At 36.2% G+C, this 13,035-nt stretch overlaps 1 protein-coding gene across 2 annotated transcripts in view; it reads right to left on the reverse strand.

Annotated features, from left to right (window-relative positions):
* Window positions 1-13,035, reverse strand: part of LOC138106370 (electrogenic aspartate/glutamate antiporter SLC25A13, mitochondrial) — a 103,187-nt gene that overhangs the window by 15,293 nt on the left and 74,859 nt on the right. For both annotated transcript variants that reach the window (XM_069006880.1, XM_069006879.1), the window contains one exon: window positions 1,507-1,647. In XM_069006880.1, the coding sequence (XP_068862981.1) occupies window positions 1,507-1,647 (141 nt within the window). The remainder of the gene's footprint in view (window positions 1-1,506; window positions 1,648-13,035) is intronic.

A 13,035-nucleotide genomic window follows, 5' to 3' on the forward strand; every position in this document is an offset into this window, starting at 1 on the left:
CCATTAAAAATGGAAAAATGTAGCAAATTCTGCTCAACCACGAAGAGAGGTACTCAGGGAGAAAAAAAAATCAGAAATTGCCACTTTAGTAAACTAGTTCACTGGTTGTCATTTTGGGTTTTCTTTTTGCTAGTCCAAGTATAAGTCAGTAGCTGACCTCCATTCCTGCGCAGCCTCAGGGAAGCAGACTCTTTACAATATCCCTGTTTTCAGTTGTAAATGTTAATCTGATCAACACACTAATGCCATTTACTAGGAGTTTACACAATAGCCTCAGCTTCAGTAAAACACCTAAAAAATTAGCAAGTCAATTTAAAGGGAAAAACAACTCCCCATTAAATCCTACTCAGACCTGCAACTTCTCTCCAGGCCAAAACATACAGACACGTTCTCACGGGCAGGCTCCTTCTTTGTAATGTTAACAGAACAATTTTAGAAGACTGGATGCTTAAAAAAGCAGATGGAATTCAAACACTGTGGATAAAGGGAATGGGGCTCATTTGGTGTCTTCTGAAGCATCTTCAATTTATGGCTGCACTGCCATAAATAAGAAACAGAGGAATACTGCCTGCTTCACTGGAAATCCTGGGACAAACTGGAAGTGTGAAAGCTTTCTTCTGAATCGTAGGCTGCAGAGTCTGAAAAAACACCACACAGTGCTCTGCAGTATATGGTATTCATTACAGCTTTTGTTTCAATGCTTGAGTGTACTGGCTATCTCAAAGTACTTCAAGACCTTTCATATTCCCCCGTATCTAGTCTCCTTCATCTAAAAGTAGAAGACATCATAAAAGTATCTTAATCCTTTAAATTATTTGTAGCATATATCCTATTAGATTCAACATTCAGAAGATGTTTTTATTCCTGCTGCCATCATTAAACCTAACTTTGCTTCTACGTATTTATGTATCTATGTGAAGACAGTAATGTAGCAAGCAGAACTGTGGAGTCTGTAGCATACACTCACAAAGGCAGCTTTTCGTGGTATTATTTAGGGAAATATTCTTCTAAGGAAGCCAGGGGAAGCTTGCTTTAGGAGTTTATTTTTATGCTGGGCTCCCACTGCCTGTATTTCTTCACTATTATTGTGCTGCAATTAATTCCCATCACCAAATGAATGATGACATCTGGGAAAGTTGCTGAATCAAACACAGAAGAGCAAAAGCAAAATTCCAAAACTGTAAGCTCTATATCATGTAGCAGATGAAAATAAGCTTATTTTTACACCTGGCAGAATATCAGGAATCACAAACTAATACTCAATGAACGTTAAACCTGCTGAAGTGAGAGAAGAAGTCTCAGTAAGATTTACAAAAACCACATGCTCAAAAAGATGAGACAGTTTCTTCCCTTAATCAAAAATGAAAAATGAAAATATCACATAATAATTGTTTTTTTAAAAAGTAAAATTATGTCTACCTATGAAAGTTTGTGGGAACACTGAAATTATACATTCATTTGAAAGATTTATAATAGGCTTATTTTAAACATTTTTTTAAAACATACCTTGTAGAGACCAAAGAAACCCAAGTCCCTTAATACACTGAGGGCACTAACTCGTGGACCAGTAGTAATTTCTCCAGCCACCTGCAATCGAATCTTGACAATTTCCAGTGGATTGGTAAAGATTACTTGAGAACCTCCAGCCTGAAATTAAAAGTAGAAATCAATATATTAACCTGCTACAATATTTGCAGTGTGCATCCTGCTACATTCAAGGTAAGGCATTTTCAATCCTGCTGCAGTCGGTTAAGCTATTAGCAGACAAGAGTTTTAGTATTAGAGCACCTCACAAGGTAAGAAACCTACTCCCCCACAACATGAGTGGTCAGGAAAAACAGAAAGGAAGCAGGTCACCCACTGAAGGACACTGCAGTACATCAGACAGACACTAGCTAAATTCTTTTTGCAAGAACACGCTCATCAAGTTATGCAATACTGACAAGCCAAGAACACTCTAACACAAGTAATGAAGTAAAAGGAAAAATTAGTAACTAGTAAAGAAGCTGTGATGTGCAGTATATAGAAAGTGAAATCATACTGTTGAAGAGTAGAAATCTGGCAGAAACTTTTTTCAATTTTGACATGAGTTCATATAACAAAGAACACATGGATTCTAATAAACAGAATTGCAAGTATATTGTGCTTTCTTTAAAAAAAACCTCTGAACTACCACTTTCAGTGCCATTAAGTGCCATTTGATTCAAGAGTCTGAGCTCTACATCATTATTTAGGTACCAGGTATTAAAGAAAAGAAAGTCTACAGACTGAAGGATTCTATTAATCGAGAACCACTAAATGCTTTCAATGTGTTAGTCTCCATTTGTTGAGAAGACACCACTCAACCAATTCTGAAAGTCTGATTTAAAACACAACAGTGGCAAGCATTTTGGACTCCCTTTACTTCTTGTGAAGTTCATCTCATTCATCACATGTAACTTAGGGCACAACCTTTCCACTACACTGACAGATCTGGAGCTAAAAATCTGCAACCAGAAAAAAAAGTAATGCGAAGGTTACCTAAGTGTATTAAAAAAAATACTCATTCAAACTCCTTCTGGCTCAAATTCAACAGAGTGTCATTCTAACTTCTGTTAAGTACGTAATTCTGTGGCCTGACAGCTATGCTCTCCTCTAGATTCTGAAATCACACAAACTATGCAAAGGGAAACCCTTGCCCTCCCTACAACAAACCATTTTGTTCTAGAAGGTAATGACTAAAATGAAATAAGTGTTTAAAAGTACTTGCATGTAGTGATATCTAGTATGTAAACACCATGAACACATCTTTTTTATATTATCCCAGTGTTAAAATAATTAATTGTAGCTCAGATTAACTATCATTCAAAATCAAAAAATACGCTCAGTAATATGGTTCAAATCATGTGCTGAAGAAACGGCAAATCACACGAACAACTATTCTTGTCTACCACTCAGAGTGAGCATACACAATGTGGTTACAAATTAAAGTCTTTACATAACCCCTGAAATATCCCAAGTGTTTCCTATTTTGACCAGAAAAAGCATGCTCTTGTGTAACTCAACTGGTTTTGACTTTCAAATTGGCATAATTTAATTTAACTGCTTTTACCAAACCAGAATCCTGGTATATATAAAACTGCTATTCTTGTTGCCATCAAAAATTAGACTGATAAATTACGTGGCACATATGCTAACTTAAGTTTTGCACTTAAGCTGAAACATGTTAAATAAGCATTCAAAACAAAAAGAAAAATTCTTTTCCATGTCTACTCATCTTGAAAATTCTCAAAATAAATAAAAATAATCCTGGAAAAGTTCTTTGATGAATTACATATTCCTATTTAATAACAATTTTGGTGTAGGTATTACAATTATTAGGCATTCCCACATGCCAATATATATATTTTTTCTTCCTAAAAATGATAAAAACTGAATTGCAGGTGATAACGTTCATTTGCAAGTTTGTTACACCACAGCCATTTTCTAAAACACATTACTTAAAAAACTCGTATCACTTGATCTATTAGCACAATTAAAGTACTTTCCCTCAGTATGATATTCCTGCAGTTTATTGTGCCATGACTCCATGAGAAATGTTCCTTTAATTTTCACTACAGAAAAAATATATTAAATTTTAAAAGATTACAACGAAATTCAGTATTAGTATTATTATTGCTATTAATGCACCAGAACACTGAACAACTTAAAAATCTACAAAAATGTTTATAAGTGAATGTCATATTTAAAGAAAGGAAGTAGAAACATATCTCTGATTTTAAAGGAGAATAAAGGCAAATAATTTCAATATAATATAATTTCCATACAAACAGATGGGACGTACATCAGGTGCTAGCACATACAAATGCCTATGTTTGCATGCCCAGCTGGCTGTGTTGACACTTCCAGCATCAGACGTTTGCTGCTCTGGCTAAATCACACAGGACTTCCTCTGCTTCAGCTTGCTATTTAAAAACATGGATGCTATTATTTACCCACTTCATACAATCAAGCTTACTACACTCAAATTTTTAAAAACACTGAGACCTGCATGCACCAGACAGTACTAAAAGCACTACAGATTTTGCTGCCCACACAGCAGGTTTGAAGAGAGACACTGGTCATTTCCAGTGAAGTGTTTCCAAACTGTCCAGATACTAGCCCAGAACTCCCTGAACAACCTTTGTCATGCTCTGAATTTGATCAAAGATATACTCCAAAATCAAACGGTGAATAACTGAAAGCGATGAGCCAGACAATACCTGACCGAGGTCTCAGTAGGAGGGTTTCTACCACCTGCCTGCCTCGTGATGCAGAGGGAGGCTGGTTTATCAGCCTGCGCAGAGGCAGTTTCAGTGGCAGTAAGTACAGTCGCCTGGTGGGGAGCTTTGATCATTCTGTTATTTGAGCATCTGTGCTGGTAACTGCAGCTCCTTGCTCTCAAAATGGGGGGGAAGCAAACTGGAGATGGCTACTGTACTCTAATGAAATGATTTCTTGCTTATCTAGTACTGGTAACTCCTATTGTGTTATTCATCATCACAGTAATGCAAGCGTCTCATAAATATTAATTTATTTCCTCCCAGTGCTTCTGTGAGGAAAGTACAATGACTCTGGTTTTACAAGGAGGAGTTTTGAGGCAGACAGGTTAATTGTACGACCAGTGTGTGCATTCCTCCCTGCTCAAACATTCACAACTTGTCAGAGTCTCCAGATATCCTGATCTCCAAATCAGTAGCTTGAGTCACAACAGCATGGCTTCTGTCTTCTTTCTAAGTTTTTGCATAGTGAATGTAATGGAAGAAATCTCATCACTCTGTTTTTTCCCAGTCTTTTCCAAGTACTGGTATGGAAAAAAACCCAGACAAAATATCCTCAGCACATCGTATCACCCTGCTCATTCATTTTATTTGGCCAAAAGTTGAAGAATACTGCCTTCTGGTTTGCTAGCTTTTGCAGTTAAAAATGTATTTAATTATAAAATTTAAAATAAGCTCCCAAAGGGCAGAATTTGAAAACCACTTTTTTTTTTTTTTGTCAAGAATAAACACCATTTAAGCTCAGGTTGCTCAAGCTTAATGATTTCTCCACTGTGTGTCAGAAAAATCAAATTCATCAACTGTTTAATACAGATGGTTCCCAGTAACACCAATTTTTTTGTACTGAAGTTACAAACTTGAATACCCTCAATTCTCAATTCCTTATCACCTCTCCCAATCATTTTTTAAACAAATGATCTGACTGTAAATCTATTACTTTTCAGTTATTATCATGTGATTAAAGTAAAAACTACAATTTTGAGTTATTTATAGGAGTATATACCCAGAGGTACTGCATAGATAATTATCTGTAAGGGCCCACAAAGGGCCCATATTATTCTGAAAGAATTTAACATTTGACCTAATCACAAGCACTTATGGTCTTGTTTGATTTAGAGCAAGAAAATGAAAGGGAAACATCACATCCAAGAACGATTCATACACACACAACTAGAAATCTGTATGCCTTTAAATGTGCTTCAACAAAGTCAGCCAGCTATGCACCTACACACGTGAATTTTTAAAAAGAAGCTGGGTTTTTTCCCATTTTTGCAGTTCTTTAACTCTGCAATTGCTATGATATCACCCAACACCTCTCGATGGCAGTATAGTCTTGTACAGTAATACAGTACTGTCTATCATGTCTCCTGCTACTTTCCTACTCTACTGAACAGAAAGAAGTAGGAATAGCCAAGGATTGGTTGGGGTTTTTGTCCATGGAGAAATAAGGCCTAGTCTGTAATGAAAAAAAAAAGTTTATTAGCAATCGATTAATACTTCAGTTTAAGTCAAAATGTTTTCTGTTTCTTCATGTATTCAACTCACTCTGCAATAAACTTACTGGAAAATAAACAGATTTTCCTCATTACACTGAGAGAAGAAATTCCTGTTCTTTTTAATATAACTGCTTTTTGTGCCGTTACGAGATTAACTAAGAAATGAGCAGACCAGACACAACTCTCCTCAGGCTTTCACATCTCCATTTGAAAGCTTTGGTGTATGTTCTGAAGAGAATATAGCTTGCAATCAAAGAAGGAAATTCTCTGTTCTCCATTCCACAAGAAAGTACTAGATTCTTTCCCTTTCAGTGCTACTGACCATCAAATGTTCTTGTTCCCCTAATTACCTTATTACCTATTTCAAATTGTAGCCCCTTTCCTGCTCTCAGTTACAGCTTCTGGGGTCAGCCGGGATCTTTATTCTGCATCCCATCCAACTTACCACATATTCCCTGTTTTGGTTTCACGGATGAAGAAAGGATTACTACTGCTATTAGAGTGTTAATGTTTCTCAACAGTATCACCCAGGGATAGCAATTATAGCGATTAATGGCAATCATTAAAATACACAAGCAATATATTATACAACTATCAAAAATCAACCCCTGCAACAGAAATTGTCTACAATGTCTTGGTTACTTGTTTAATTTACAAAAGACAAGCAGGTGCAAATTCCAAAATTTTTAGTCAACTGTTTCTCATATTCAGTCCTACTGCATATCATACTCTGTCCCAAGCCCTTACTCCTTGCCAGTTGCCAGATGCAGCTTGTTTTCCTGTGCATTTCCTAGCATCCATTAATCCTAATTAAAGGTTCCCTAAGTACAGACACGAAATAAAGAATTCTCCTTGTCATAAAAAAAAAAAAAAAATTAAAAATGTACCAAGGATTTCAAGAATGGAAGAATTACCATCCTCATTGCATAATAAAGGGCAACTAAGGCATAGAACTGTTGAATCATTTACCACAAAATCACATACCAACTCTGCAACAGAACAAGGCTTAGAAGCCAGATTTACAGAGTGCCACTACAGTGCTTCGAACTACTCTGAAAGTCTTGGTGTTTGTGTGGCAATAGATCCCAAGAGTGTTATATGAATTATGCTCAACTGCTCCAGAGGGGATTTCACTATGGACGTTCCTGTTACCAGAAAAGCTCCCAAGTAACAGACAGCAGTCCAAAGTGACTGTTTTCCTTACGGATCTCAAAGGTGACAACCCTAATTTCATGGTACTATATGTCAAGAGCAAAGTATACTGGGTTCTCAGAAGCTTGGTTCTATGTTATGTTTTCTTTCCATAAAGTCAGGCCACAAAAATCAAGACAAGCCATCTCATGCTATTTTGTGTTCTCTCATCTGTGGTCCTATCTACACAGCATTTTGATAATGCTCTTTAGCAAAGGGAGTTCATATAGTAAATACCTTTTCTTCAGATCACAAGATTTCCTGAGCCCTCACTCATCCGCTTTTCACTACCCTGATCAGGCTATCACAGAAACAGCTTCCATGCTGCTCAGGCAGAATTGTGTTTTTCTCTAGCTAATCTTTCTTGTCTTCTGAGGACAGCCTTCCCTTGGTCTGGCTAAGGTTTTACTTTGTGCAGCTCAAGCAGCAAACACTGCTAGAATCACAGTCTTGTTAATGTCCAAATGCACATAAAATGTACTGCAAGCTCTGTCAAATCCTCACATAAAAGTGCTCATAAATAGAATTGTAATTAATCTGAACAGAAGTACATTCCTACTACTGCATCAGCCAGATTTCCAAGACCCAGATACCAGTTGTGAGGACTGTCCTACAACACAGTATTAATGACCTGTCTAAACAGAAACAATCAGGAGTATGGTTTGTTATAAGCACTGACCAAGTCTGCAGTGGGAAAAAAATTAAAATTGTGGATTTGATATTTTCCACGTTATAGGTAATTCACTTCTCAGAAGCCTAGCCAAAAAATCAAAGTGGAGCCTACTTGATTGGCATTATAAAAGCAATTAACTTACAGACCTGTCAAATATGTTAACGTTTGGCTCTGTCTGCTCTACTTGTCTATTTTGACTAGTTGTAGAATCATTTAATGATTTACAGACCTTTCAAGTCCTAAGGCATGGTAGCTGTATTAAAACTGTGACCCATTATTTCTTGGTCACATCATAAATTACTGTGACATCATAAATATCTTCCTTTTTCTCACAGAAAGCTAGATTTTAATTCCTGATTTGAGCTTGGGCCTTTGTTTTTGGATTTGGTTTTTTTTTTGAACCTTCACTGGTAAACACTGTAATATTTTACTGCCAGTAAAAGAAGTAGTAATAGGAGAGAAAGGCTTATGTAATAAAATATAATTGTCAAAACAAATACATGTTTTAAACTGCAGTGTGCATTTATACAAAACTCTGCAGTCATTATTTCTAACATAATAGGAGAAAAAAGAAAAAGATTCAAATTGAATGAATAGGAAGTTTGTCGGAAAAAAATTGACTTTTTAAGCATTCAGGATTATTTGGTTCTAGACTCAGAAACCTATCAACTTAAACCTATGCATCCCTCCTTGTTTTACAGTTTGAAAAATTTTCTCTCTCTCTCTCTTTTTTTCAGGGGAGAAAGGAAATTAAAAGAAAGAGGAGAGAGAAAGCAAAATGGGAAAGTATCGCTAATTTGTAATGGAAAAATGTTTTGTGAAATAAAAATTAAAATTAGATTAACTAATCCAAAAGGAAAATTCAAAACAAACTGAAATCAAGTTCTGCAAAATTCATTACTGATTTGGGGAAAGACCAGTTTAAGTAGCTATGACTGGGTGAAAATTTTAGCAAACTGGTATTTTTAAAACATCCAAACCTGCAAGGAAATAGGGAGTGAGGACAAAGAGAAGCAGGAACTTTACACCAGGAACTTTCCTACCCTTTGGTACAACCTCTTGGAAGGGCTATCATGCTACTGTATGCTGCCTTCCCAAACCTCATCATAAGGCTTAAATCTAAAATTAGATGAAAATTTATCAGAGACAATTAAAACAGAGCAGTGTTGAAATACAGTGAGTTTGCAAATGTGAATTAAAATTTAAGTCCAGATCTAGTCGGGGTTTTTGTATACCAAACACTTACAATTAATTTAAAGGATTTTCAGCAGGCTGAAAATAACTACAATTATAGCAGTTCAGAGAACAAAACTACACTTTAAAACTACCTAATTAATTATATTATATTCAGTTACATTATATTCATTATGTTAAACAGAATTTAAATCTGATTAATTTATTGAACAACATCAATTATATGCACAAAGAAAATAGCTTTAATCAAGAAAAGAAAGCATGTATTAGGAGTTTCTGAGCTTTTCCTTAAACCAGATGTAAAAGTTGGGCATACACAAGCAGGTAGAACTCCTCTTGAAAGTAATGGATCCTCAACCACAGAAAGAATAGACCTCTGAGAATAAATCTGCTAAGTGTTCAAGAGACATATGCCATTTGCTTTCAAAGGTCGTAAGAGCAATCGTCAAGATTACCATCTTTATTTAACTATCTCAATAAAATAGACCAAAACTTTTCTGTGTGACAGCAGCTGTTTGGTTGTTTTGGGTTTTTTTTTTCAGATATACATGCAGGTATTTTTTTCCCCTGGCATACATAAGGCTCAGTTTAATTTTAACCATAGCTCAGCTTCCCTCACCAAATATAGGAGAATGTTATCATATTTAGGTTTCAGAACAATGGAAGAATGAATGAAAGAATGACACCCTCAGTTTCCTTTAGTCCACAACTTCCAAATCTCTGAATTTCTGCAAGTAAGAGATCTAAATGTGGGAATTGCAGTTTATACCCCCTCTGCCTCCACTGCAATGCCACAGAGAAAATGTAGCTTAGATCTGGACTTATCTTTATTACTCTCTGAAACATAAAATACATGTTTTAAGTAGCTTAATAAAACTATTTGCACTGGATCTGTTATTTGGCACAATTCACCTGGAACTTCACATCACATTCCTTTATAAAAATGAATTCTGGGCAGGATTTTGCACTCCATCTTAACTGTATCTAATTTTTATGTTCCACAGCAGAGTTGAGGCTGTCCAAGCAGGTCCAATACATTTTAACTTTATTATGATTCCTATAAAGTCTCTCGAAATATGCCTAAAATTGCCTTGACAATTTAAACAAAAGCAGATCTGTATGGGATCTGTAATTGTATTGTGCTACATGATTTAAGCTGGCTAATAGGGAGCACACACTGAGCAGCTAGGAAGGAAAAGACTCCGTGCTCAGGAGGAGAAGGGAGAGCAGGAGGAAAGGTTAATAAAGCAAAACGTAGTTCTCTTTTCTTGCTGAAAATTAAGCCTCCTACTTACCGATATCACCATATTAATATATGCAGACAAGGCAACATATATCATATAGCTGTTTCTTTTCAGTCATGCTATAATCCTTCTTCTGTTTTTCTTAGCATTCTTTTATGTTTTATATCGCTCTTTATTTTGCATATTTGCATCTCTTCCCCAGTTACACAAACGTAACTTTTTCATTACATGTGGAATTGTTTTATTTAAGGTACCAAGCAAAATGACTGTCTCACCTGAAAAGTTAGTATTAAAGGTAATGTCTCAAAACCCCAAACATATTTATGACACTTTTACAAACAGTTTTCAATGTGTTAATATAACTCAAAAAAATAAGAAAAATATATAATACTTTATTAAAAAAAAAATCAGGTTACTTTCAACAGATGCTCTTAAATGAATTAAGTTTTAAAAAAGCAAGCAGCTAAACTTGGTATGACTTAAAATTATTTTTTATTTAAAATATAAAATCAAGCAAAAGACCATGAAATAAAGCTTCCAGAAATTCAAGATTATTGTCACTCTAAAAAAAAATATTTCAAATTGTACTTACAGCTTACACATCCTTTTATGAAAGAATTCTGAAGGTAAGTTATAGCATTAGCAGAAATCAAACCTAGCATATCTGTGCCCATTTTAGTTCAATACGGTTAAGTCAGCTTTGTGGTTTAGATGCTCAGCAGATCATAGCTCTACAGCATCATCACACTGTGCCTTGAAACTGAAGCTTTTTACTAGTCTAATAATGATAAGGGCTATATAGGGTTTGCATGAGTGATGAGAGTCCGAAATGCACAGCAGAGATCAGAGTTCATGGTGGGTGTCAGGCACTGTGCAAATCTGAAAGCTACACGCATTTTTATGGGTAACAAATACTGTAGTCATTAGGAAAATTTCTTACAAACAAAGGAGATGGAAATCTTGAATTAGTAATTTACATAACAGCCGTCCTTAAGTATAAAGGTTATACTTTTAATTATATTCTTGGGGGTCTCAAAAAGAAAAAATCTCAACCACCCTATCGCTTTCATCTTCACATAATAAAAAGCTATGAAACAGGCTGTTAACTGAATTAAGTGCCACAAGGTCATGAAATAAATGATCTATTTTCTTCTTTTCTTTTTCTTTTTTTTTTAGGAGAGAAAACAGTTTACAAAACAGAAAAAGACTTGTTCAATGAAACAATCAGCTTTAGTTACAAGTGCAAAAGTCAGCCATGTGTACTAATTCACAGTAATTATGATGCAAAGTGAACTCCTTGGGGACTTAAAAGTCAACGCCTGGCAATGGTTGGGCAAACAGCAGAGTGGAGCTACTCAGGTGATACTGACCCCTTCAAAGCCCTTTGTGTTACTGAACAACCCAAACCATCCAAGTATCTGCTTGTCCTCCCTTTCTTAGGTATTATTACTATACCGTATTCACAGGGCTGCTATTTTAAACATTACAAACGAGCATGCATCCCAGCACTCAGCTCTTGCATAAGCAATGAATACACTCCAAGGAAACTGAAGCACTGAAGAAGAAAAATTTAAATCTGTGTTTGCAACACAATCCCAGCTGAGAATTAGACATGGAAAGCAGAAAGGTGATAGGGCAGGTGTCTTAGAAAATTCATCTTAGTTGGCTTCCCCTTTTTAGACTTTAACACATCATGCCCTCCTGTCTTCTTGCCTCCCACATAAATGATTACTACATTGTGAAATGAGGTAAAAACCAAAGACTGACAGTTTTTAAGCATTCAACACTGTCCATGCTGCTTCCACAGTGAAATCACAGGTTTCACGATGGCTTAAACGGGGACAAAAAGTGAGGCCGATACAATGCTGAAAGCCTGTCTTTGGCATCTCGTATTTTACACCATGAGAGAAAAATTCACCCCAAAAAACCCAGGGCACCACTGCTAATGAGAGTCTCTGTTGCTAGTCTGAATTGGGTTTAAAATTACAGAAGAACCCAAAGACCACCTGCAGAAGAGACAAGTTGCAACCTATCTACCTGGCACCAAACTATGCCCTTAAGTGGAGCACTACAGTTAAAAAGAAAACTCAGGGCGTTCTGCCACTGCACGTCTACTGCTACAACTTTATGCAGCATCTCACCGTTAATATAAATTTAGGGCAAGCCAACATTTACAGCACATTTAAAATACATCTCAAACCACCTATCTCTTAAAGCAGATCCTTAGTTTACAATGAACTGCTGGCAAAAAAGCCTGCTGCAGCATTCTCATGAATGACAGGTCTCTGTAAAGAGTGCTTTTTGTACTGCATTAAAAAACTCACAGCAGTCTGTAAAATAAAAAATCTAGATCAAATGACATTTTAAATGAAAATTTTGCTGAATTCTCTGTGGCTGCAATGTTCATGAGACATTTTATTAGTGTAAGGGGCAAATACTTTTTACTCTGCAAGCACTTTATTGCATTTTTCTTTCATTTACAGCATGCTTTTTTATTTAGGGCTTTAGAGACCCACATTCTTCTCTTCCTCCCCTTCTTTTTTTCTTCCCTGAATGCTCCTAAAGTTACAGAACAAGGGGATCCTACCTGGCAGTCTACAACAGGTCAGTGATCAAACAGAAGGAGCAGTGAGACAGCAGCCAAATCCTGCCCCATCTCCTGAGAATTACAGAAAGCCAGGGCTTCTCAGCCTGCAATGCAACCGAGCCACTGCACCCTGAGGCTCAGATAATCGTAGTTCACTTTCTGCAAGCACATACAGCACAAATCTCTGCACGTACTGAGGTTAAGACGCAAGCATTTTTTTATTAAGCTGCTGCTCACTGTAGTTTTCGACACAGGTAGAAGCTGCTTGAAAATGTGACCTCATCTGTCTTATGACAGCAGAAACAAAGATAGATTAAGAACACACCAACATTGCTCTGCCCCAGTGATCAAA

Source organism: Aphelocoma coerulescens, chromosome 2, assembly GCF_041296385.1.
Source record: "Aphelocoma coerulescens isolate FSJ_1873_10779 chromosome 2, UR_Acoe_1.0, whole genome shotgun sequence".
Classification (NCBI taxonomy): domain Eukaryota; kingdom Metazoa; phylum Chordata; class Aves; order Passeriformes; family Corvidae; genus Aphelocoma; species Aphelocoma coerulescens.